Below are 24675 nucleotides of genomic sequence, written 5' to 3'. Positions count from 1 at the left end.
GCGAGCGGTTGTTTCCACGGGTTCCACTCGGCGTCGTTTCCCATGGAAGGCGCAACGGGTGCAGCTCCAAGTTTCATCTTGAGCCCCTGAGTTTTCTGAAACGGGCCACGGCAACCTCCATCCAAACTAACAAGCGCGGTAAGGCAGGTACGGAACCTAAAATCGTGTGTCGAATGGATTAGCCAACCAGGCCAGACCTATTCTGGAAGCCTTCGGAGTATCATGTTGATGATATCAAGTGTGAGCACCTCGACCTGGACGAGTCTACCCTGGTTGTCCGGGTTGTGAGTGTGAGGGTGATCCTTCCTGATCTTGGACAGGCTCCAATTGATCGAGTGATCCCAGTCAGGTCAGGGCTTCGATAAGAACTCTGTCCTGAACCAAGCTCATGAATGCTCAAGCGCCGGTCAGGCAATTGGCGCCAAACATCAACAGTTGTCGTCGAGCAGAAGCGCTCGTCTCTTATGTCAGTCGAGCGCTAGACCATTGCAACACGACTACGTGCAGGTCTCTCAGTCCAGTCGTGCCACATCGCCACACTCAAACTGCCACATCAACCACGGCGCTTGGCGTCGCTGGCTTTGGCGCCCTTCCCACAGCCAGCCGACTGCTTTGTCGATGGATCTTGCTCAAACGATACTAAAGAGGGCCTGCAAGACTGGCGCTTTGATCTGGCGGTCTTGACAGTACTGGACTGGAGGTATGCAGGGTCTCGTGGTTTGTTGGTTGGCCGCTTTGCGGGTCAGGGTAACAAATTTAGACATCAACAGAAGCCGTTGTCGGGTGGGCATCCCTGTCTCATTTGAGCAAGAGGCGCCTCAGACTCGAGGAGCCGGAGAAAAAGGAAATCTGTTGGTGGTGGTGCCTCGCTGAGCAAGCACCAGGCCTTAAATTAAGACACCACCAAGCTGGAGACGTGCGCCCCGACCAGCCAACAGCCAGCGTCGCACTTATTCTGCGTAGGTAGACAGACCAGCCTGGGTTTGATTTCATTTAATAAAGAACCCCAGGGCGTTCTTCTCCTTGCTTTCAAGGTATCTGTTCCTGGGAATTCTCTCGTCGTCGTTCTTATTTCTCTCTCTCTACTCTTTAATCATTTCAGCTCTAATCACTTGCTTGACCATCCATTCATTGCTGGCTTGGAGCTGGACTCGCGCCCACAACAGACGACTCGATCCTTCATTTGCTTTTCCTTATACTCGACTCAACTCAGCGATACTTGCAATTAATCGATCTTTTATCACAGCCCCAGGTTCTAGCTCCTGGAATCTGTCTCCGCCACATTCTGGTCCCCGCTCGACACGCATCCTTCATCAACATTTCATTACTGCCAGTCCCTGCAGCTTACTGCGCTGCCGTTGGAGCTACTGTCGTCTCCTGTCAGCGCGTCTCATCGCCGACCCAAGCTGATTACTCCTTGTGGACGCCCGGGACCAAAAATAACTAGCGGCAGCACGAGGCACTCTCACTGCTGACCAGGCAGTCTCAGCCGTATGCACTGCGAGGGAGAGGAAACGAAGCCCGGCCTAGTATTTTGAAGCAGCTTTACCTGATCTATCACTGTCACGGTGACGTCTGATGAAAGGATGCCCGCCATGTGGGACAACTTGAAAACTGCCACAGGCCCCAGTGTTCACCAGCTGCCGCCTCCAGAGCTCAAGAAGCGACAATTCCTTCGCCCAACCCAGACTCTTCCTCTAAGCAAATCCACCTCGAGCGTCAACAAGCTCAGAAACAGCGACGAAGACCAGGACCGAGCTTTTTGGCAGAACGACTTTGACAACCGACTCAACGGCCTCGGCATCCAGAACGGCCCCTTCAAGTACGAGATTCGCCGTGGAAAGACGGTTCCACAGCCAGACATTTCTGGTCCACGTCAACTGTAAGTATTATGAGCTCTTCTGTTTTTATCAGCCTTTTCCACCACACGCGACATTTGCATTGGATATCGTGTTCCTGCGGCGCTCGCTGTCGTGTGCGCCCTTCTCGAAATGGATGGACTTGGCCCAAATCATAGGCAGATGTCGCGTTCTCCTGGCGCAGCACCCCGTCATGACATGGGCACCCACGCCAACCTGAACGCTTGGACGCCAACGCCAGGCAGGCGCAGCAGGTCTCCCAGCTGGACGCCTCATTCTGCCGAGTACGACGACGACAAGATGAAGGTATTCGTTGGCTTCCAATCAGCCACGAATCGGGCTTCCTTTATGCCACACGATTGTTCTGGATCTGCACGCTCGCAGCACATGGCGCAGGACGGCGTGGATCCTTTGGAACCGCTGGCGACCACAGCACCTGCCTCAGCCAACGGCCAACGCTCTGACAGGTCAGGACTGGACAAGACGAAACAGCCCGGGTCACCGTGAACTTGGGGCCATTGCGTCCACCACTTCAACTTTCTTTGTACAGCAACCACCATCTTGCTCCTCCCCAAGCCTCGACTTCGACCAATGCCTTTTCCCAATGATTCATTTCCTACATTGCACTTGGAAGCGGCGATAGATTGTTTGCACTTGACTGACACCGGCTTCCTTTGGTCGCAGCTCCCCTCCCCTCGATTCAGACGATCTCAGAGTACGGGCTCCTCCCAGGAATCAACGACTTAAGGCCGACGACGAAGCTCACTGGCGTCCTACTTCCTCCATCTACGGCGACGAGGACGACAGCAACAACAACCACTCCCGTTCCCACTCCCACTCCCGCCCTCATCGCAAGCCTTCCTCTACTGGTCGCTCCAAGGCCAAGGCGCCTGCCAAAGACATGTACGGTCGCCCAACGGCCATTGAGATCTCCCCGCCCAGCTCTCCCGAGTTCGACGCTGCACGAAATGGGTGAGTTCTCCCAAGTCAACTCTGCTTTTGGTCCTCATCCATCCCACGTTTCTTGGTTACTATTCTTGTCCGTTCTGGCATTTCCATCGTCTTTTTTTGAGAGCCTTGTCGTTTTCTTTACACTTCTCAAACACGACATCTTGAAAGCTGCCACGGCTGGAATCCCTTCACCTTCCTCTCACGACCTTTTTTGGCCTTTGTCTATACCTGAACATCTACAAAATGCGGTGGATGCAACGCAGAGCTGTTTCACTAATTCGATGCCTTGCCTGTAGGGGAAATCATGAAGATGTCTCACCTATCGATGAGGCCCCCGATATGTCTCAGCTAGAACTTCTTCAAGATGCTCGACATACACCCTCTCCTCAGTCACACGCACATCCTCGCAGCCAAATTCCGACCATGCGTCGTGACAAGACAAGGGACCAGGATCATAGACCTTCTCCCCTTCGAGAGTCGAAGTCAATTGATCAACTCAGAGACCAGGAGAAGCATGGGAAGCACCCTTGGGAGGGAGCTGTGGGCCAGCAGGCCCCCTCCAGCAAACCTCCACACACTTTTGGACTCACTACTACCGTGACGGGACCTCGGGCTCTTCGCCCTTCCAACCCTCCTACGACATTTGGACAGCGGATGCGTAAGCTCAGATTGAAGGCCGAGCCAGTTGAGAGTCGGCCACCATGGAACGGAGCAAGTGGCCGTGCTCCTTTGGTTGAACCAGTTCGCGACGACCCCTCTGTTGCGCCGTTGTCTCTGCAGCGCAGGGTCAGCAAACGGGTTGGACTTGGCGGTGGCACATCTCCCGAAAGTCCCAGCGGCGCAGCTTCAACGGTCCGACGACTGCTTCCCTCGCGATCCAATCAGAAGCTCAAGGATGCTAGCAAAACACCATCACCCGAGCCTACCTCGCAAGCTGGTACCTCACATGCTTATCCTAGCCCTCCCTACTCTAGCTCCCCCCCCTCTCAGCCGCCTGTATCGTCTCATGCCGCACGGCCGGTTCATGCGGCGCCCCTGCTCACCCCAAGCACGATGCCTGATCAACAAAAGGCCATTAAAAGAAAGCCGTCGCCCTCCGCTCACATCTCTCACGCTTCTTACTCGAGTTCGGTGTACTCTGCCCTGACGGAACAGACTGCTTCCGGTCCTGCACCTCTCCCCAACAACCTCGAGCCAACGAGCCTGTTTGCGCCTGAGGATCCTTGGGTTCAGCCCCCTTCGCGTTTCAGCGTTACCACATGCAACACGGCCGCTCCCGAATCACCCCGCCTCTCTGACGACGAAGATCGACCACCAATGCCTACTACTTCAAAGCTCCCGTCGATGATGGACCGTAGGAGGCCAGTTCCCGGCGGCGATAGTTTCAAGAGGGCCTCGAATGATCCTATCATTATTTCGATGAAGACGTCTAGTCTCTCCCTAAGGTCGGACGCGGCAAGCCAAGATCGAACGAGCACTGAGAGACCCCCATCTATTCTCGTGACTGATAAAGCCCTCCCACTTGCACCTCCCGAAATGCAGTCAGCAAACGACCGTGTTGCGTACCTCACAGCCCGACTTGACAGTCTCGCTCATCGACGCACCAACATCAACAAGAGCATCAAGCAAATGACGGAGCTGATGCCTACCGACAACCTCTTGGCAAGCGCGGATGTTATTCGCAGGCGCGAGATCGAGAAGAAGAAGGTTGAGGGGCTCAAGGAGGAGCTGGCGGAGATTCAACGTGAGGAGTATGACTTGGGCTTGAAGCTCTACCGAGCCAACAAACGGCTTGAGAGAGAAGCAGCTTTTGAGCCGTCGTCGCTGTGGGTCAGACGAGTCACATCGTGACCGAGACAAGAGGAGACGAAGCGAAGCGGCACATTCATTGTACATATGTATTAGAACGGGAGGTGGGATCTCTGGTGTGTAAGCAAGGCGTTGGTAAGATATGCATAGCAGCTGGAGTCGAGTTTGTTGCTTTTCTTGTTTCGAGCATTATATCCGATGCCAGGTCTGGCGATGGTAAAAAGAAAAAGATTCCCATGGTTTTGAAGTCAACTATAGCTCAACTAGATAGAAACTATGGTCAGTTGGCACAACATGTCTCATTGTCTGTTGTGTGATTTAGTTGGTCGGAAGGAGTCTTGTGGTATCTATTCCATTCTATGGTACTATTAATCCCAGCTACCCGCAGAGCAACGCTGATTATGTTGCCCACTTCCCATTAACTACTCCCTGATTATGACTTCCATGCTCCATGACCCCATCCAAGTTTTCTCGGGTACTTGCCTACGTTATAAGCCCACAAGACCAGCTCTACTTCTTACCAAAAAGATCTCTTTGGTGTTGACCCTGGAGGTCGTGGTCCCTTGCACCGTCCTTCCCAGCATCTCTGGCAGTAGTCTCCCGGCTCGTTGTCCTCAAGGGGTGTGATACAAGCACAGTCGTCGTTAAGGCGGTGCCTGCAGAACAAGTAGGCGCCTGTCCGCGGGGGCTGGGGAGGGAACTGGGGCTCACTAGAAGCCGGCTCGGGGGAGAAGAGGCTGCGGACCCCGTCGACGAGTTGGCCTGATAGAGACCGGCGGTTGTTCTGGGGAACAGGAGCTGGTGGTGGGGGAGGGGGTGAAGGTGAATGTGGTGCTTCGGGCTCGGGGTATCGAGGGAATGAGATAAAGCCAGTTGCGCTGGAGTAGATTGGAGGAGCCCCGATGTAGTTCCCCAAGGCATCGTAGTGATCGGCAGGGAATCTCCGCGGAGGATCCGGGTCTGGTATCAAGTAGCCGTCCTGGGTGTACGAGAACACTCGGTTGTCTCTGCCAGGGTAGGTGCTTCCCCTGGCATAGTCTCTAGGACTATAAGTGCTACCCCTGGAATAGCTCCCCCAGTCATAGGCGCCCCTTGAATAGTTCCTAGCATCAAAAGAGCCTCCCCTGGTGTGCGTGTTTCCACCAGCATAGGTGCCGCCTCTGGTGTAAGCCACACCTCCGGGGTAGGATCCTGCGGTCAGGCGACCTTGGCTAGCATACTGCGCTGGGTCGGAATAAGAGACGCGGGTATCAGATTGGGGGCTGCTGTATGTATCTTGGAGGGCGTCAGGCTCTTCTGTGTATGAGTCGGCTACCTCTAGTTCGTCGCGGTCATAAAAGTCGTCGGGGTGAACGGAGCCAGGCGTGTAAGTGATGCCAGACGTGGGCGCGCTTCTAGCGATGCCATGGTTGTCGGAACGGCTTCGGGCGTGTTGAGAGCTTCGTCTATGACCTTGGTAGGTCTGCGACGTGCTAGACCTTCGTTGGTGATGAGACATTATGATTTAATAATTATCGCTGCTACACCTCTTTCTGTCAGCGCTCGAAATAGGGGCATGCCAACTTACCTTCTCTTAAGTCGACAGAATCCCAGTTGCTGCCAAAGCAACTTGTGCAAGGTCGGTAGTTGACAGCGGGATAGTGAAAGCGCAGTGGGAAAAATAATGGTGATCACGAGAAGCTATCTTGTCGCACAGGTTACGTTACTTGCTGGGCTGGAGAGAGAGCTTCTCAAAGAGGCGCTTTGTGTCTTGGGCGAGTTTGACCTGAACGAGGCGGCGGCATCTTTTGGGCTCGCGGCGTGTATATAAGCTGTTATTTGCGGATGATTGAAAGAAGCTGGTACTCATCAGGTGGAGGGCTGGATTGGTTGGAGACAATGGGATGCTGTTTCGCTGAACACGGTGCTTTGTGAATGTGGTCGTGTTCTGTGGGTGAGTGCGCCTTTGACCATGAGTCTTTCTGTGAAGCTTCTCGCAGAGGGCCACGAGAACCGGTCTGCTGGGGCCTTTCTGGAAGAGGGGGGATTATCACAGTAATAGATGACAGACCGGAGGTGGAAGTCCGGATGTGACACTCTTTCAGGATACTGATGGTGTTGGTCTTGCAAATGAAAGGGACGTCAGTCACTGAGAGGCAAACTGCTTGGGCATGTAATTTGAGGTTGTGTAACAAAGACACCTTTTGCTGTATGCTATTCTGTGCTACCTGGCACCACTACTGCTTCTGCTACTCCACGTTTGCCTTTGCTACTGCGACCACCACAGTCCTGGATTGATCAGTGCATCACTCCTTCATGATCACATCGCCTTCGGCCTCAACATTCTCCTTATTGCGGGGGAAGGCCAGCTTGACCCCGCACGTGACGGTGTCGAACTCTCCGAACGGAGTCTCCTTGGTGACGACGTCAGAGAGCGTAATGTTGGAGATGTTGAATAGCTGCGCCTGGACGGGAACAGGGTCGAGAAGGTGCTCTCCCTGAGACTCGACGAAGCGGATGTTGAATGAGAGGTAGTTGGGGAACCCCTTCTGGGAGATCTCGAGGCGGACGGTGTCGAGCCACTTGTCGGTGTCGGGTCTGTAGACAGGCGAGATGCAGTCGGCCAGGGGAGGCTTGCCGACAGTCCCATCAATCTCGTAGGCGGAAGCGTCCTCAAGTTCGAACTTGATGTTGATGCAAATAGCGCCGTTAGAGGGGCCGGGGATCTCCTTTTCAACGTCCTCAAAGGGCTTCAGTCCGTAGAAAGGCTTACCCTCCTCCCAGTCGCACTCACGGCCGCCGTGGCCAACGGTGAGGTTCAGGTTGGACTGCTCCTCGGCCTGGTGGTCATAGGCGATGACGGCGTGGAAGTGGTTCATCTCCTTGAACTCCTCGGTATCCTTGGGGAAGAAGGGGTTCGAGCCGGCACCGGTCCACTGGGGAGGACCCTCGGAGCGAACGGGCGGCTCGCCGACCTTGGCCTTGTTGTACGCAAAGACGTGGTACTCGGTCTTGGTGATGTCGCTGACCAGGGACTCGGCTATGGCGGCATAGTTGAACTGCTTGATGGGCTTGTTGTTGCGGTAGACGACGGGCTGGTTGTTGCGAGATCCGGCAGGACCACGGGAGGAGTCGAGAAGCCAGAGGAAGACAAATCGTCTGTTACCGATGGAGGGGGCAACCCCGGTCTCGAGCTGCTTGTCGCTGCTTGGGCCTGGGACGTTCATCTTGACGAGTGTAAGCTGAAGAAGAGGTCAGTAAGGTCACGAAAAAATATCAAGGGGTTTACCACTTGCCTCGAGGGTGTATTTGAGTTGACTTGTGTTGCTGGGATTGACAAGAGGAACGCGCAAGCGGATGAAGCTGTTCCCAGTGTGTTGTTCGGGTTGAAGATGAAAAGTCCAGTGAGGCGATCACGAGAGATGTTGTAACAGGACATGACCATTCGAAGTTCTGAAAAGGGCAAAATCTTGAACAATTGAACGAACGATCAAGTGTTTGTTTGCCGTTGAGCTAATTCTGCTCCTTCCCAAGTGATGCGACTCATTGCCAGCTCTCATGGAAGCTGGCACGCACTTGACTATGGCGTTAGCAACGGTCGAGGGCATTTAGAAACGAAACGGAACAACAAGCCTTTGGCTGATAGAAAAATGCCTGATAAGGCAAGCGATTCGTGCGTTTACTATGAGATTGACTTGCATAAACTACCTACCAGCTTTCTTAACAAACGAGAACATCCAAACGGCGACAACTGCCCTGGATTTGAAAGATGAAGAAGTGAGCAATGGACATGACTTGGTTCTGATCACGGGAGCATGGCAGAGAAGCGCTAAAGAGGCGAATGATGTCTGGCAGAATTGACATGGAATTAATATATACTGTTCCCAATTAACTAACAAGCTGCCGGTCCTTCAACAGTTCACGACTGTGAATCACTCATTCAGACAACCACGTAACCAACTTTTCGTGAAAAAGCGACGGATGAGAAATCTGCGGCGCATGACCAAGCCCAGGGAACTCGACTAGATGACCATCCGGAATGAGACTCGAAACCTCCTTGCCCAGGACATCAAAGTGACCAAGCTTCGCCGCAACCTCCTTGGGCGCCCACTGCGCACCGATGGCCGTGGTGTCATTGGTGCCGACCATGATGAGAGTCTTCGTCTTGATGTCCTTGAATTGATGCGCGATGGGCTGCGTGAGGACCATGTCGACGATCTGTGCCTGGTTCTTGACGTAGTTGTCGCGCTCGGTGCCGTAGTAGATGTTGACCAGCATCCTCACCCACTTGTCGTAGTCGTCCTTCCACTCGCCCATGTAGTACGTCGCCTGCTCGTATCCCCGGATGGACTGGTAGCTCGAGGCGTTCTCAGAGGTGTATGTGGTGTCGATGCTGACGTAGGGAACACCCTTTTGGACGTAATCCTCCATGCCGACGGCGTTGACCATGACTGTCTTGTCCACTGACTCGGGATACTGAAGACTGTATCGAGCTGCGAGCATGCCTCCAAGGGAATGTCCAATGACGGTGACGTTGTCAACTTCAAGGGCATTCAAGAGCCCGCGGGTGTTCCACGCAAACTGGTGAAGGCTGAATTGGTACGATGAAGGCTTGGAGCTCTTGCAGAAGCCCACCTGGTCTGGAGCCACAACGCGATATCCCTCGCGGCTCAGAGCCCGGATGGTCCCCTCCCACGTAGGACCGCAGAAGTTCTTGCCGTGGAGAAGAAGAGCCGTCTTGCCATTGGGATCGCATTCAGGCGGAATATCCATAAATGCCATCTCGAGCTTCTGCAGCTGGCTGGTGAACTTGAAGAGCTTCACCGGCCATGGATAGGTGTAATTGGATCCATTGATGTCCTCGGCGACCTCGCCATCATACACGGAGCCCTTGGCCTGCGCAGAGACGAGACCGGCGCAGAGGAGGCCGGTCGAGCAGATGGAGGCGAGTGAGAACTTCATGGCATGGGATATGAGAGGGTGCTGTAGAGGAAACTAGAAGAGAGGGACAGCGACCGTATAAAGATGGTTTTTGTTCCGAGAAAAGCCTCATGCCCCGTGGTAATACAACCTTGGGCTTGTTGACATCCAACCCATGCCATCCACACTGCGGGGAGCCGTGTAGAAAATCCCGGGAGGGGCCGCGGCTTAGAGGCATCTCAACCAACATTCCAAAGGTTCCGATGTAATATCCATCGCGAGGTGGTTGTCGTCGGGTAAATTTCAGGGAATCGGTGTTGTTTCAGATGTTTTGACGACTCTACCCAAGAGAGAAGGTGGCTATGCATGTTGATCAGCAAACATCACAGGCCGAGTTGAACCGTGGCTTCAGCAAACATTGCAACTCAAGCTTGTAATTGACAAGGAGGGGATATCCCTGTCTCAGCAGTTGAAACGCTGAGCCGACGAGTCCACTTTGATTGATTAGCATACCACGACCTCGGGAGAAAGCCTCTCAATGACATGAGGCTCTGGGCTATTTCACTTAAAAGAGAAACTAAACAAGCTTCTTATCAGCAAGGAGTATCCTGGGAAATGTTCAATATGCTTACTACTCTTGTCGTACCGTCTCTATACATGTCATCAGAGGTGATCCCAGACACGAGACCCGAGGGATATCGTTGCTTTTTCTCAGCTGCATGTACCTGAATCCCACAGCGAAACTTTCTCAAAACCAACATCCTCCATCCCACTTCCGAAGCTTTTTGGAATTTTGCTTGAACAGGCTGTGTTGGTTGGGTCGAGTTGAGAGTGTTGGTGGCGCGAGTAAAAGACAAACAAAATCTCGAATTTGTAATGTTTGCCCGTCCCTCAATAGAGAGCCTTATTCTAGTTGGAATTTGGAAGAGGGACAAGAGAAAAAGAAATCGTCTGATACCGAATGTTCCGAGGTTACACTCAAGAAAAAGCCTTTTTCGACAAGGTGTGGTCGATGATTTCTCGGGACAAGACCCTTTGAATACGTGGGACCACCTCATCTCGTTGAATCCCCTCTGTTTACGGGCATCGTCCCTATCCTCAAACTCTGTCTTCAAAAGCCCCGAGGGCATGTTTCAGCTGTGGCTTCTCGAGATGGTCCCGTCTCGATCCCATCGGTCCAACCAGCGAGCCGTGTCTTAGACAGTTGCTGCACCCAGTCATCATCGCCCACAAGTTATAATTTTGCTGAAGAAGATGGAAGAAGAAACAATGGGTAGAATAGGCTAATCGGAGCCCGTGTTTCTTTGTTGACAATCGCCGATCTAAGCCCGGCTGAACATCACCTGCCGTGCCGTCCCTCCACTGACTGGTCCTTTGTCGTCATGAAGTGCCGCTCCCAGCTTGAATAGGCTTCTATTGGGCATAGGCTCGGGAGAGCCCGATTCGTGTCGTCTTCAGCTCTCGTAGACGTGTGGCCCGCCCTTGCAGAAGCAACGAGCATGTCTCCTCCACCTTGAGAGAGAAGGCGGCGGATCCGTGGTACGGTTAGAGAGGAGACAAGAGACATCCTGGAGAGTTTTTCATGCGAGATATAACCCATCCAGTGCTGTCTTGCGATTTTCATCTGGGGTGCTACATGCCAATATACATGGCTTTCTTAGACCCCATCTGCCAACAATGGTGTCTGGAAACATTCCGGGTGAGAGCAACGCAGCTCAAGTCCGTATTCCTTGTATAATCTTCTTCGTCTTGACGCCTGTCTTTCTCTTTATTCGGTTCTGGAGTCGGATAGCCAAGAGGTCGGGTTTGGGCTGGGATGACTGGACCATTCTGTTATCCTTTGTAAGTTGAAGCCATCCCGCCCTCCAGCAGAGTACTAACATTGACAACAAAGACTTGTGCCCTGATCGTGCAGATTCTGATGATGATCTCGTGCGAGTATGGGTTTAGTCAACACATCAAGAACTTGGCTCCCCAGAATAAGCTGATGGCACTCAAAGTAACATGACACCATCTCCAGCCCTCGATAGCCCTTACAGACAACACTAACTAATTTCAAGCTCTTCTATGTCGCCCAGATCTTCTACAAGCTCACCATCAACCTTACAAAGATCTCGATCCTGCTCCTGTACCTCCGAATCTTCGTCCAGCGATGGTTCCGCATATCCTGCTATACCCTCATGGCTCTCATCACCTGCTACATGATAGCAACCACCGCGTCGTCCATCTGGCAGTGCAAGCCCATCAGAGGAGCCTGGGATAAGTCGATGCAACCGACGTGTATCAGTCTTACTAAGAACTGGTATGCGAACGCTGGCTTCTCGATCGCCACCGACATCTTGATCCTGTTACTGCCTATGCAGCCCATATGGACGAGCCAATTGTCGGTAGCTCACAAGAGAGCACTAATGTTAGTGTTTGCTATGGGAAGCTTGTAAGTGCTGCTCTATGTCCATGATAGCATATACTTATCGGCTCAAGTGTCACCGTCACGTCCATCATGCGCGCGACAACACTTCGCTTCTCAACCACCAGCCCCGACATAACATGTACGTACATCTCCTAGGATATATCGTTGGCTTATACTGAGGGCTTTTGACTAGACGACATCGCGTCAACGCTATGGACCATGATCGAGGAGAATATGGCCATTATTTGCGCCTGCCTGCCCATGTGCCGCATGCTCCTGGCGATTCTCTTCCCAGCCTGGTTTGCCGGTTCCAAGGCCTCCAGCTCCGAGGATTATGTCCTCAGCGACAGGTCTGGGGACCAGCCTGGGGCATGGAGGCCATATGTCGGACCCCGGCACGCTGAGGGTTTCAACCAGAGCGAAGTCCTCCGCACCGACGGGGCAAGTGAGGAATATATCCTGGACTCGTTGAAAGGCAACGATGCACCTAGCGAAATTGGGATCGTACGGAAGACCACATACGGTGTCACGTATGAGACTGATACCGAGGCTAGGAACAAGTATCAACAGGACGCGTAAAAGGGGTGTATCTTGGGAATGCAAGGCGTTTGGTTTCAAGGGAATTTGACTTCCATTTAGAGGGGGCTAAAGTCGTTCAAGTATAATGTCTTTTATACAAATATATGATTTACAAGAACCTCGACAAGGAGAAAACTAGCTCATGCCCTCCATGAACTCGACCCGATCCAGAATCATTTGTCGGTAGCCCATATACTCCTTGAGGCCCTCCCACTCGGGTCCTGACTCTTCTCCATGCCTCCAGGGCTCCTTGAATCCCCACGCGCAGGCAATCTTGTCCATCGCCGCCCGCTCCTCTTCCCTCAGCCATCGGTAACGCAGCGGCGTTCCGGGCGCCCACGTCACACGCTTCATCTGGTCCTTGTTGCTCAGCTTGGCGATCAAGCCCATGGATCCCACCACCAGGAAGTAGCCAGAGATACCGGCGAAACCGATTCCAGTGGCCGTGGTGATATCCATGGTGTTCTGCCAGTAGGCGGCGTAGGCAGATGCTAGACCAAAGATGCCAAAAGGGAGAGTACCGAGGGCGAGGGCTGGGGTTGTGGCGTGCTTGAGGAGCTTCTGGCGCTTGAAGGCGGGGAGGCTAAATGAGGCCTCGACGATGCCCAAGGCGGAATCCAAGTTCTTGGCGTCAATGGCGCTCTGCAGGGCCATGTCGGCCACGTCGCTCTGGACGGCCTTTATCGCAGCGTTGGGATTTGAAGCAACGTATTGCACAATGCCGTTCTTGACAACCGGCTTCTTCTTGCTGGCAAACATGTCGAGGACGGCGGGGAGGGACTCGGGTCGACCCAGAGTCGCCTGGATGACCACATACAGCTCGAGGAACTCGGGCGTTATCTCGACATTGGGGTGTGAGATGATGGTGTATGCCGAGTATGAGATCTTCTTGATGCTGTCGGCCAGCTGCGAGTCCATCTTGATCGGCCTGTTACCGGTCCTCTCTGCCCCCAGAGCCATGAGCTTCGAGGTCGACGCCCGTGACTGAGCCTCAGCTTTCCGGACCTGGGGCTGGAGGGCCTCCGCAGCCCTAAGACATGTTTCCAGAGCGGCACTCGTCAATTGCTTAGCCGGGATTCCATCCGTCGAGAGGAACTTGTTCGTGTTGTCCCCCACGATCTTGGCCAATTGTGCCGGGTCCGTCAGTTGCCTCGGGACACTCGCGGCGTCGGGTGGCTGGATGTTGAGATCGGGGTACGGAGATGTTGCGACCCATCGCACGGCCAAGGGCTTAAGGGTCGAATTGCGGACGTGTCGAGCGCTTGATAGAAGAGCGCCGCTGAGGAAGGCTTGGTTGGCGACCGCTCGAGCCGGCGCAAAGGCGCATTGATGGCAGACGTTGCCGATCTGCCGCGGGCTTGCTCGTCGCATGGTAGGAGCCGGTGATGGGTGAAGTCGCGGGGTTCGATGTCTTTGGCCGTTAATTCAGCCCCAATTGAAGGTCGCCGTCCTCTTCTTTGGTCGTCGGATGTCGATAACTGACTTGAATATTTCCCGATGTCGAAAATCGTTGCCAATCAGAGGGAGCGTTCTCGCACAAGGTCCAGACCCACTTCGATGGCAAAACGGGGACTCTGATAGGCTGTTACCTCTCATCTCAAAGCTGGTGTTTAAATGGCAGCCTGAACATGAACTTGAATGATTGACGGTTACCTGATGGTGACAATAGTTAGTGTGAGATAATCTCATGTCTAAAGAGATTGTAGCTCATTTCATCTCTACTCTGTATCACTGCTACAAGTCCAAGAATCATACCGAAGCGAAATCGCAGCCAGTGACAAACATGTGGGATCAGGCTCTGATTTACAGTGACATGCCCGCTAAAATCGAAGCGACCAAGCGCTAGAACGATGGACGAAAGCGGGGCTTACCCATGAGGTGGCCCTCGTTAACGATGGATCCTGGGCTGGGCGGGCTGGGCTGCATCCATGCTGTGCCCCCTTTGCAGCGTAAGCGTTGACCATGACGAAACTGGCTCTGGCTCTTCACCTTAAGGTTGGGTACCACGGGGCATACGACTCAGCTTTTCAATCTTCAGCCTTTACTTCTCACTTCTTGGCTGCTGCCTTCCCTTAGGCGCCTATACTCGAGCACCCGTATATCAGCAGCAGCAGTTCGTCAGCTTGCAATAGCTATACCGCCCTTTGCCTTTGTCTTATAGCAGACCGAACCCTTTTTGCTCTCGCGCCCGAAGACCCCGGCGAGTCTAGACGGCTTTGTCGATCCTATCGAACGACACCATATCGCCAACACCAACTCAGCATCGTCAAGGCCACAAGTCGACGCTGCCATGCCGCCCCCTCCTCCTCCACCTCCTCCTCCCCCGCCTGGTGGTGGTGGTCCTCCTCCTCCGCCCCCTCCTCCCCCAGGAGGACTTCCTGGACGGCCTGCAGCTGGAGGATTGCCCAACCGAGTATGTTCCATGCCCAGGAAGCATTTCCAGAATCGCGACAAGGAGGAATCGATCAGAATCTAATGAACCATGCTAGGGCGCTCTACTTTCCGACATTCACAAAGGCAAAGCTCTCAAGAAAGCCGTCACAAATGACCGTTCCGCCCCTCAAGTCGGCAAATCTTCATCAAGCTCGTCAGGCCCTCCGATCGGAGGCGCGCCTCCTGTCCCAGTTCTGGGCGGTGCACCGAAGCCTCCAGGAGGACTGGCACCACCTGTGCCAGGAAACCGAGCCAGGAGCAACAGCGATCAGGGGTCTCGCGATGCGGCGGGAGGAGGCATGGACGCGGCGCCGCAGCTAGGCGGTCTCTTCGCTGGCGGTATGCCCAAGTTGAAGAAGAGAGGAGGAGGTATCGACACCGGTGCCAACTCCGACTCGACATATCTGTCCGATCCCGAGCCTACAACATCCGCCCCGAAACCGCCGACCTTTGGGGCGCCGAAGCCCCCGATAGGGGCTGCTCCCGCGATTCCTGGCCGACCTCCGATGCCGCCTCCCGGAGGATCGAACTTGAGGAAGACGACTCCGGTAGGATCAAAGCCTCCGCCTCCTCCGATAGGGAAGAAGCCGCCTCCTCTCCCGACATCGCGGAAGCCCTCGTCCATGTCGTTGCCGCCATCTGTGCCGTCAGCACCAGCTCCTCCTCCTCCCCCTCCGCCAGTGTCCTCCGCTCCAGCTCCGCCCGCACCTCCACCTCCTCCCCCTTCTGCGGCGCCTCCTCCTCCTCGCCCAAGTGTATCTCCCACGCCGCGAGCACAACCTCCCCCGCCTCCTCCACCACCTGCAGCGTCTCACTCAACACCCTCGCTTGCTGCTCAAGCTGCCATCCGCGCAGCTGGCCAAGCATCTCCAAGCTCCGCGCCCCCCCCGCCCCCATCATCAGCGCCAGCACCTCCAACTGCAGCTTCACCGCCGCCTCCAGTGACACGTTCCCGCGGCTCCTCTCTCCGCCAATCCATGTTGGACCCCAGCATGTTTACTCTGACAGCCAATGGAGCGAAATCTCCTAGCCCCGCCAAGGGTTCGCCTGCGCAGACACCTGGTGCTACAGGTGGCACACATGTGGTGATTAATGACTCCAGGTGGCATTTCAAGGACGAGGGTCTGTTCCCCAAACCAAGAGATTTTGTAGGCGGCACAAGGAAGTACAGGGCGGGGCGAGGAAGCAGTGTGCCGTTGGACCTGAGCGCTCTATGAGATCTCATGCAGCTCCAGTTAAGCCAGCCTATGCCCTTAACACCACAGGAGTTTCTATAGCATTCACGGGTAGATACTTGCGGGGTTTGAATAGATTGGAAATTTTAGAATAAAGGCGAATTCCCTCATGTCTCTTTTTGCGTGAATATCGTGAAACAACCATATTAATGGAATCATGCTCACAACGAGCCGACCAAATCACGTTGAAGATTCTATTCAATCATGTGTAAATCGTCATGCCTCCTGGCATGTATAGTACAGTCGAGTTCCATCCGCCTCCTGGTAGTGTACAGGTATACCCAATTCATCATGCGCTTTACATAGACTTGAGGTAGTTGGTCTCCTTGATCTTGGCCTTCCTCTCCTTGCGCATCGCCTTCTTGAGCTCCTCTCGCTTCGCCGCCGCCTCGACGTTGTGCTCGACGCCCTGGTTCTCCTCGCCGAGGATGTTGATGGACTGGTGCTGCAAGGGCACCTTGGGGGCGAGGGCTTCGAGGTTGCCCTCGGCAAGCAGCTTGGCCTCGAGGGCCTTCTGACGCTTGGCTGCTAGCTTTCGCTGCTTCTTTGATTTTGCTGGAATTGGTCGTTAGCAAGAGCTCATGCTAGGTGGGGGTTTTCCACGACGTACAGAACTCGTCTCCGGCATCTGCGTCCTCCGAATCGGCGCTCTTCTTAAGCACATCCAGGCATGACCACAGCCACTCGGGGTATTCCTCGTCCTTCTTCGCAACGGGATCTTGGCCGCCCTTGAAATAGTTGAGTCCGTTCAGTGGGGTCCCAGCTCGACAGGACGACCGGGGAATGGGAGTGTCCGGCAAGGCCTCGCCGGGCCCGGTGATGGGCGTCGAAAACACGGGTTCGGCGTTTCGGAAGGGAATTGTTGTTGAGAATTGCCGCAGGAGCGGCAGCGGACGCCGCGATACGGTGGCGCGGAAGCACCTGGTGCAGAACATGATGGATGTGGTGGTGGGTGATGGGAGATGGTGGGTGACAAGGCTCGCTGTTCTGGAGAAATTTTGGAGGTGTGAGGTGAGTGGCCAATCAGGACGAAGGTAACCAGCAATTGTCAGCCTCGCGATAAATGCCCGCGAGTTTCAGTGACTAGTAACCAAGGACATATCATGCAATTGAACAACAACTCGTGGATCATTTTTGTTTCATTGCTTCCTGATATATACACAGTCATACAGGGTCTAGGTGTTTGCTTCACCTTTACCACGAAAACCGAGGTTGTGACAACTCGATGCCTTTGATATCAAGACCACAATTCCCTCGCATCTAGATAACCAAGGTCTACTCAATCCTCTCTCTTAAGCACATGCACCGGCCAATTCGGATCTCACGAAGCGAAACGGTCCTGGTTGATCTTGGCGACCTTGTCGCTGGTGTGCACCTTGGCTGCCCGGTCAAGCTCCTCCTCCTTCTGGTCAATGTAGTTCTGCTGCAGGAACTTGGTGCCCTTGATCTTGTTCGTCTTCAGCAATTGGAGGTATCGCTCTGTAGCTCGTCATCAGTGAATGCTCAAGGGCAGGAACCCAGCAGCTGTCTTCCGCGAGCTCCATCCGGCCGACTAACCTCGGAGGTGACCGCAGTTCTCGAGGTGGTTCACGCCCTCACGGACGTAGCACTTGCCCAGCTCCTCGCCGACGAGCCGGGTCATCATGGCGCCAACCCATTGTTCCCGGATGAGGGCATCCTCAGCAGCCTTGAAGGCCTTGGTATCGTCGTAGTTGACGCCGTTGAAGGTGGGAGGGACGGTAGGCTTCTGGGCCTTGAACTGCTCGGACTCGGGGGTAGGCATGGCGACGATCAGATTGAGAGGCCTCGGGGCTTTCGAATTGGGTACGTGAGCGAGAGACTATGAGCGCGGCTTTCGATGTGGACTCGGTCGATATCGGCAACTTAGGATGTCCGTAGCTTGAAGCTTCAATTGATTTGGATGTCCAATGACAGCCGACCTGATTTCTCAGGCAAGCACGAACAAGCACAGACCCCAGACCACCTTCCTTGTCCGGAGCAAGGATCATTCACCGCTTTTACTGCCCCACCATTTGACTGGCAAAAAAAAAAAAAAACTCTGCCGCGCCAGTCGACCCAACCTCCCAGGTTAAAAAGGTATACAAGGCGCGACTGCAATCCTCCTTCTGCATCCGCTTCTCTCCATCCTCATTCTGTCTATTCACCTCGTTTAGACATTTCCCCTTCCGCCCCCCTCACACAAATTCACAATGGCCAAGTCCAAGACAAAGGAGAGCAAGAAGGCTAAGGCCGCCGAGCCCCTCGCCGCCGTCAAGGCCGGAGGCATCACCAAGCCCTCCAAGACCTCCAAGGCCAAGTCCAAGGAGCTGGCCAAGTCCGCCGCTAAGAAGCTTGTCAAGGAGAAGGACTCCAAGAAGAAGAAGAAGGCCCCCGAGCCCGAGTCTGAGTCCTCCGAGTCCGAGTCCGAGTCTGAGAGCGAGGCCGAGTCCTCTTCCGACTCCGACTCTTCCTCTGAGGAGGAGAAGAAGGTCACCAAGAAGCCCACCACCAACGGCAAGGCCAAGGCCAAGGCCCCTACCCCTTCCTCCGACTCTGAGTCCGACTCCGAGTCTGGCTCTGGCTCTGGCTCCGACGACTCTGACGACTCCGACAGTGAGTCTGAGGAGGAGGAGAAGCCCAAGGCCAAGGCTGCCAAGGTCAACGGTACCGCCAAGGCTCCTGCTAAGAAGGCTGAGTCCTCTGACTCTTCCGACTCTGAGTCTGGCTCTGACTCCGACTCCGACTCTGACGACGAGTCTGAGGAGAAGGAGGAGGAGAAGCCCGCCGCCAAGGTTGCCGAGAAGGTTTGTCTTACCGTGTCCTCTTTTCAAGTTTCATACTAACATAGTAACAGAAGGCCGCTTCCTCTGACGATTCGGACGACTCTGATGATTCCGAGGAGGATTCTGATGACAGCGATGACAGCTCTGAGGAGTCCGATGCCAAGGCTGAGAAGACTGAGGAGGCTCCCTCCAAGAAGCGCAAGGCTGAGGACGACATCGACTCTGACGAGGCTAAGAAGACCAAGACTGATGCTCCCACTACCCTCTTTGCTGGTAGCCTGAGCTGGAACATCGATGACGATGCTCTCTACGAGGCCTTCAAGGAGTTCGACGGTCTCGTCGGCGCTCGTGTTGTCACTGAGAAGGGAACTGGCCGCAGCCGTGGCTTCGGTTATGTCGACTTCAACAACCCTGAGGGTTGCACCAAGGCCTACGAGGCCATGCAGGGTTTCGAGCTCGACGGCCGTGCCCTCAACCTCGACTACGCCAACGCTCGCCCTGCCGATGCCAACCCCCAGGGCCGTGCTGCCGACCGCGCCAAGCGACACGGCGACACCCTCAGCCCCGAGAGCGACACTCTCTTCGTCGGCAACCTGCCTTTCGACGTTGATCAGGATGCCGTCCGTGAGTTCTTTGGCGAGATCGCTGCCGTTGCCAGCGTCCGACTTCCCACCGACCCGTAAGTTCAAACAGTCAACACTTCAGAAGACTATTCAAGCTAACATACATGTCAGTGACTCTGGTAACCTGAAGGGTTTCGGTTATGTCAGCTTCAACTCTGTTGAGGATGCCAAGGCTGTCATTGACGCCAAGAACGGTGCCCCTATCGGCAACGGACGTATGTCTCGCAGCGTCCGCTTGGACTTTGCCAGCAGCCGACCCCAGCAGGGTGGTGGTGGCGGCTTCGGAGGTGGTCGTGGAGGCGGTCGCGGTGGCGGCCGTGGTGGTTTCGGTGGCCGTGGTGGTGGTGGTCGCGGTGGTGGTCGTGGACGTGGCGGTCGTGGCGGTGGTCGTGGTGGCTTCGGCACCGGTGCTAACAGCACTCCTGCCAGCTACTCCGGCACCAAGATCTCGTTCGACTAAACGTGGGCTCATGCATAATACTGCAGACCGAGTGGGCATTTGGCGGATTTACCATTAAAGTGGGCTTTGTGGGCTGTCGTTTCAACACAAGTTATACCTCCCTTGAGGAGTCGTGGGCTTTGAGAATACGCTTCACATCCATGGATGTGAAGCCATGATAGACCTGGGGGCATATACACTTGGGGACCGTGGGCTCGTGGCATCTAGCAAAGACGCCATCACTGGCAACTACAGCTTTTTGATGTTGGGTTTTGAACAAGTCTGTCGGCAAGACGGACACCACGTGGGCTTCATGAGGGATTTGACGGCTCTTTGGGAAGATTCTCCCCCAGTCTTCTATCAAGAGGACAGGGCGGAGTGGACCAAGTCGGTTCGTGCGAATGCTCTGAGGGTCCTGGGGGCTTTTCGAAACGCAACGAAACGACCTACGTTGCCTCGCCTGACTCGAGCTTCAGTTGACGATGACCCTGCCTTTGACGACCACCCACCCTAATTCCTTAATCACCCTGTCCATGTTCAGTTGCCATCTGGGATTTGTTTCTTCTGGTTGATGTTGGTAAGTATACCACTGCCGCGTTTGCTCTCGAGGGGCACCGGCATCCGTCCACATGTACTAGGTAGAGGGCGTAATAAAAGTTGATCATTTTGTTCCAATAACTTTGGCGTCTTATATGTGATGTGATAGGTGTGCTATGTGTGTTCACAGACCGTGTCCTATTGGTTTGGATATAGCTTAGGCTTGAGATGGTTCTTGTAAAAGTCATCTCCGTCCAGAGGGAAAGTAATGAGATCCAACTTCCCTGGCCCGATAGATGCAAGAACCTCTTTGAGACACTCTTGCTGATCTTGACAGTCCCCGTAATAGATATCTGCATGGAGGTCTCGTAGGTCGGTGGTCACACCCTTCGGCAGTAAGGGATCTAGGACACGGCACTCCATTTGACAATATCCAGGACTCCATTTCTTTCGGCCCGGTGTTTATCGATCGTGACTCGAGAAACAGGCTGCACCAATTTTACACGACTGAGTTCAGTCTTTCCAAGACTGGGGACATGGGTGAGTGGCTCGCAAGCAATGAGCCCATCAAGGAAGCCAAGAGTCTACCAGCCATGTTCTCATCTGGCTTGATCGACTTAGATAGCAAGGCTATCAACAAGCGAACCAAACTAGAAGAGGTATCAAGGTCAAACTTAACTTTACGATACGGGGCGTACCTATTCCAAAGGCTAATTTGGAGAGGACTTCAACCGCTCGAGAGTGACAGTTCCAACACCAGAGCGTTGTGGGGCATCTATTTACCTTTTCAGCAGCGTAATAAACTTTGATCATGTTTTCTCCTCATGACGTCGCGGGACCAGACCCCTTTTACTTGCGTGCTGTATAGGTTGTCATGATGAGCGAGCGTGAGTGTTTCGCAGTGGGACGATTCTGTCGTCCGGGTCATGTGTTGTGCTGGAAGCTGATGCGGCAGATGCAACGGATGAGTTCCAAATGGGCTCACATCGGGCTTTTAGTTAATAAAGGCCTCGCAAAAGACGGCGCGAATACTCTTTAGGCACATGCTCCTAATATCGGCTGTGACCTATCAAGAGATGTCTTCGAGGATCTATGGATGCACAGCATCGCGCTTTGGGCAACGCCCAGGATAGGCAGTTATGGCTCAATGCTGAGACACCGCGCGCGTGGAAGGTCCAGTCTGAAAAGAGCCCACACACGCTTGAGCAAGTTAATACCCATACGCTGTGGGTTGACAACACGATTTGTTGAGGAGGGGATATCAGAAGCGAGCCTAGGTGTTGGGAGTCAGCTGGCGACTACGACGCCCGTCTTTTTTTTCAGCTTATGACTGTTGCTGCGTAAGTTTTTGAGGCTTGGGCTCCTGTAAGGGCTGCTGCTGGATGACGCAAAGAGGATCCAAACCCAGAAGCAGAGGCGCACTTTTGGAATGATTCTTGGGCTGAGCTGAGGCGCTGGGCGATGATGCCACCACGCCATGACTGCCGCGATGGGGAATAAGCAGGGACTTTGCATGGACCAGGAAGACACGAGACGCGGAAGTTTGATGTCGAGCAGGAACCACATGTTTTGGAAATAAAATAAAACAAAAATGTTAGAGAGAAGAGAGAAACATTGTGTGTCCAACGTGGCTGTTATAAAGTTGCAAGGTATACTTTCCCTTCAGTATCGTCAAGATACCATCATCTTGGCTTGTAGTTTTCAAGGCTTATTTGAACGCTGGCTTGATGGGGCATGTAGATCAAAGCAAGGTGATAGATCGATAAGCAAGCCTTGTTGATCCACGTCGACAAAGCATCCATGGATCCATACGAGACAAGACCCTCGAGGTTCGGCACGAGGCCGAAACACAAACAAAGGCCTTGGCCACGCTTTATGGCGTGAATGGCCCCTTTTATCGAAATGAGGCCAATATCACCTCCCTCCTGTCGAGGACACCTAAACACACTGGACGCTCACTCACACACTGAAGCTGGCCTCCATGCGAACTCTTTTGGGCAATAGAACCCCGCCCCTGCGCTCATGACCGGCTGGTTCGTGCTGCGTGCTCACAAAGACGGGCGGGGCGTCAAGTACCGGTACATCCAAATGGCTGCCTCACCGCCCTCGGGACCATGACAGCACAGTGTGCGACAGCATCGGCGTCATCGTTACGGCATGCTCGATGAGACCAAGTCGGCCTGGTGTCCGACCGTGACACGCCCGCGTTTCACAGAGTCGCGTGATGCTCTCGCACTGTCCCCCCACACATACTCCCAAGTACCTCTACCTAAAACGCTATCGATGTGCTACCGGACATGCTCTCGTGCCTCTAACAAAGGCGTGCCAGAACAACACCCAGTCCCCATCCTCACCGACCTACCCCCGACTTCGCTGCCCAGGACCTCCTTGTAGCCTGCTCTTTTTTAATATCCCCTTATGCTTCGTTCTGGACCCTTTCCCGCTTCTGCAGGTCTTGTTCCTCTCCTTATTCCCCCTTCCGAATAACATCACCCCAGAGCGCCGAGTCCCTGGTTCGACATCGTGTGAGATAAGCGGGGTTTTGCGCAGAGCGCCGATCTAATACCCCCACGCTTTGTTGCTGCGCCCAGGCAGTTTATTACCGTGATTCCCAATATCTGATCTCCCTTCTTAACTTTCCGGTCTTTCAACCAAACTTGTCTCTTGACGACTCGAACAAAAGAAACTATGGCTGAACAAGCAGGTCAGAGCTGGCAGGGGAGCAGGGTGTCGAGGACTGGAACACGATCGAGTCCGGGGCTTCCTCCACAGAGACGCTTTGATGGTTTGTCCTTGTCCCCCTTTCTGCCTTGCGCGCGTGGGCTAACGGCATCAGAATCGTGGGTAGAGGTTTCGTCGCAGCCTTCTTCATCTTCGCTGTCGAGTATCGGCGATGAGATCGTCACCACCGGTTTGCGCGTTGGGAACCCGCACGCACGTCGGCGGCGCCCCCAGAACTCGACAAGATCCCTTCCGCAGCAGCAGACGGCCATCCACAACGTCTACGCTGCCGATCTGAGCAGTCAGGAAGAGTACGACGAGAGCGATAGCGAAGAGGACCGTCTGCTTACAAGTTCAACCGAGAACGTGCGGCAGGATGATGACGATGAGGACATGGATTCCGATGCGGAGTCGGACGGAGATAACGTCACCGCGCTTGGGCAGGTATCCGACCAACCCGTCTTCCAACCTCAGCCAAATGCCTTCTCTCATCCGCCAACGAACCAAGCCCAAAGACGAGAGTCTGCTCCTACTATTCCAACCGTCCCTCCTCCTCATCCTCACAGCGGTCTTGCCCGGTCGTCGTTTTCCCGGCGCTCCTCCCAGGCACGGCCCCACCGTGCGGGTCCCAGCTTCATGTCCCCTTCGGTTCGGGAGGAGAACGACGCCGCCCTGCGCGCTTCCTTGACGACGCTGCTCTCATGCGCTCATGCGGCGAGAGGCTTGCCCAAGTCCAAGGAGGAGGCAGAGGCTCAGCGGGCTGCCAGCGCGGGCGTGGGCCCCAGCAACCAACCCATGGAGCTGCGACTTGTGCCGGAGTCGGAGCTGGAGACGGAGCCACCACAGGCCCAGCGACCCACGGCTCCGTCTCCACCACGGAAACGGGCCTCCCCTGCTAGATCTACTTCCCGCACTTCGGAGAGGGGCAAGCACAGCTCCGGATCGGCTACGGCCCCACGGGCTACGAAAAAGAAGCGAACGGCGCAGGCGGAAGAGCCATACATCTCTCCGACGCTCCTCACTTGGGTTGTCAGCGCTGGTGTTGTGGTCCTTGTATCCGTGGTTGGATTTGGTGCTGGATACGTTATCGGACGGGAGGTCGGTAAGCAAGAGGCGCTCGCAGCCAGTGTTGGGAGCGTGGGCAGCGTCAACGAGACCACGTCTTGTGGCCAGGAAGTTATCCGGTCATCTGGCAACGGCCTCCGCAAGCTTCGCTGGGGGGCCGTGGGAAAGAGCATCGTTGCTTAGACCTGCGGACATGGCTCTGGGTTTCTTTGTCTAATGAGCTCGGACTCTAGGGAGCGGACAGGACTTCGTTCCGAACTCTGGAGGCGGCTTTTTCGAGGGGGCGGGCGTTTGGGTACTGACGATATCATTCTGCGCGGTCATGGTCATGA

General features: G+C 54.6%; 11 protein-coding genes across 11 annotated transcripts; 5 read left to right on the top strand and 6 right to left on the bottom strand.

The window, feature by feature from the left end:
• Window positions 1-1586: 1586 nt before the first annotated feature.
• NCS54_00086500 (Hypothetical protein) lies at window positions 1587-4661 on the top strand (the record flags this gene model as incomplete). Its single annotated transcript, XM_053146502.1, has 4 exons — window positions 1587-1882; window positions 2018-2326; window positions 2544-2831; window positions 3107-4661. The coding sequence occupies 4 exons, from the start codon at window positions 1587-1589 to the stop codon at window positions 4659-4661; spliced, it is 2448 nt and encodes an 815-aa protein (XP_053002477.1).
• Window positions 4662-5136: 475 nt separating this feature from the next.
• On the bottom strand, window positions 5137-6117 carry NCS54_00086400 (Hypothetical protein; the record flags this gene model as incomplete). Its single annotated transcript, XM_053146501.1, has 1 exon — window positions 5137-6117. The coding sequence occupies one exon, from the start codon at window positions 6115-6117 to the stop codon at window positions 5137-5139; it is 981 nt and encodes a 326-aa protein (XP_053002476.1).
• Window positions 6118-6904: 787 nt separating this feature from the next.
• On the bottom strand, window positions 6905-8043 carry NCS54_00086300 (Hypothetical protein; the record flags this gene model as incomplete). Its single annotated transcript, XM_053146500.1, has 2 exons — window positions 6905-7840; window positions 7888-8043. The coding sequence occupies 2 exons, from the start codon at window positions 8041-8043 to the stop codon at window positions 6905-6907; spliced, it is 1092 nt and encodes a 363-aa protein (XP_053002475.1).
• A 491-nt stretch (window positions 8044-8534) lies between these two features.
• Window positions 8535-9560, bottom strand: NCS54_00086200 (AB hydrolase-1 domain-containing protein; the record flags this gene model as incomplete). The annotated part of the gene is made up of 1 exon (XM_053146499.1): window positions 8535-9560. One exon carries the CDS (start codon window positions 9558-9560, stop codon window positions 8535-8537), a length of 1026 nt encoding a protein of 341 aa, XP_053002474.1.
• Window positions 9561-11195: 1635 nt separating this feature from the next.
• NCS54_00086100 (Hypothetical protein) lies at window positions 11196-12507 on the top strand (the record flags this gene model as incomplete). The annotated part of the gene is made up of 5 exons (XM_053146498.1): window positions 11196-11360; window positions 11413-11517; window positions 11579-11952; window positions 12000-12067; window positions 12122-12507. 5 exons carry the CDS (start codon window positions 11196-11198, stop codon window positions 12505-12507), a joined length of 1098 nt encoding a protein of 365 aa, XP_053002473.1.
• A 135-nt stretch (window positions 12508-12642) lies between these two features.
• Window positions 12643-13878, bottom strand: NCS54_00086000 (Hypothetical protein; the record flags this gene model as incomplete). Its single annotated transcript, XM_053146497.1, has 1 exon — window positions 12643-13878. The coding sequence occupies one exon, from the start codon at window positions 13876-13878 to the stop codon at window positions 12643-12645; it is 1236 nt and encodes a 411-aa protein (XP_053002472.1).
• Window positions 13879-14797: 919 nt separating this feature from the next.
• Window positions 14798-16157, top strand: NCS54_00085900 (WH2 domain-containing protein; the record flags this gene model as incomplete). Its single annotated transcript, XM_053146496.1, has 2 exons — window positions 14798-14920; window positions 14997-16157. The coding sequence occupies 2 exons, from the start codon at window positions 14798-14800 to the stop codon at window positions 16155-16157; spliced, it is 1284 nt and encodes a 427-aa protein (XP_053002471.1).
• A 316-nt stretch (window positions 16158-16473) lies between these two features.
• NCS54_00085800 (Hypothetical protein) lies at window positions 16474-17110 on the bottom strand (the record flags this gene model as incomplete). The annotated part of the gene is made up of 2 exons (XM_053146495.1): window positions 16474-16730; window positions 16786-17110. The coding sequence occupies 2 exons, from the start codon at window positions 17108-17110 to the stop codon at window positions 16474-16476; spliced, it is 582 nt and encodes a 193-aa protein (XP_053002470.1).
• Window positions 17111-17496: 386 nt separating this feature from the next.
• NCS54_00085700 (NADH-ubiquinone oxidoreductase 12 kDa subunit, mitochondrial) lies at window positions 17497-17958 on the bottom strand (the record flags this gene model as incomplete). The annotated part of the gene is made up of 2 exons (XM_053146494.1): window positions 17497-17654; window positions 17733-17958. 2 exons carry the CDS (start codon window positions 17956-17958, stop codon window positions 17497-17499), a joined length of 384 nt encoding a protein of 127 aa, XP_053002469.1.
• A 427-nt stretch (window positions 17959-18385) lies between these two features.
• Window positions 18386-20041, top strand: NCS54_00085600 (Hypothetical protein; the record flags this gene model as incomplete). The annotated part of the gene is made up of 3 exons (XM_053146493.1): window positions 18386-18979; window positions 19030-19637; window positions 19693-20041. The coding sequence occupies 3 exons, from the start codon at window positions 18386-18388 to the stop codon at window positions 20039-20041; spliced, it is 1551 nt and encodes a 516-aa protein (XP_053002468.1).
• Window positions 20042-23245: 3204 nt separating this feature from the next.
• On the top strand, window positions 23246-24526 carry NCS54_00085500 (Hypothetical protein; the record flags this gene model as incomplete). Its single annotated transcript, XM_053146492.1, has 2 exons — window positions 23246-23342; window positions 23394-24526. 2 exons carry the CDS (start codon window positions 23246-23248, stop codon window positions 24524-24526), a joined length of 1230 nt encoding a protein of 409 aa, XP_053002467.1.
• Between the last annotated feature and the right edge of the window lie 149 nt (window positions 24527-24675).

The sequence above is a fragment of the Fusarium falciforme genome, chromosome 1 (genome assembly GCF_026873545.1).
Source record: "Fusarium falciforme chromosome 1, complete sequence".
NCBI lineage: Eukaryota > Fungi > Ascomycota > Sordariomycetes > Hypocreales > Nectriaceae > Fusarium > Fusarium falciforme.
The sequence above is the reverse complement of the archived record's forward strand: the minus strand, read 5'-3'. Positions and strand labels throughout refer to the sequence as shown.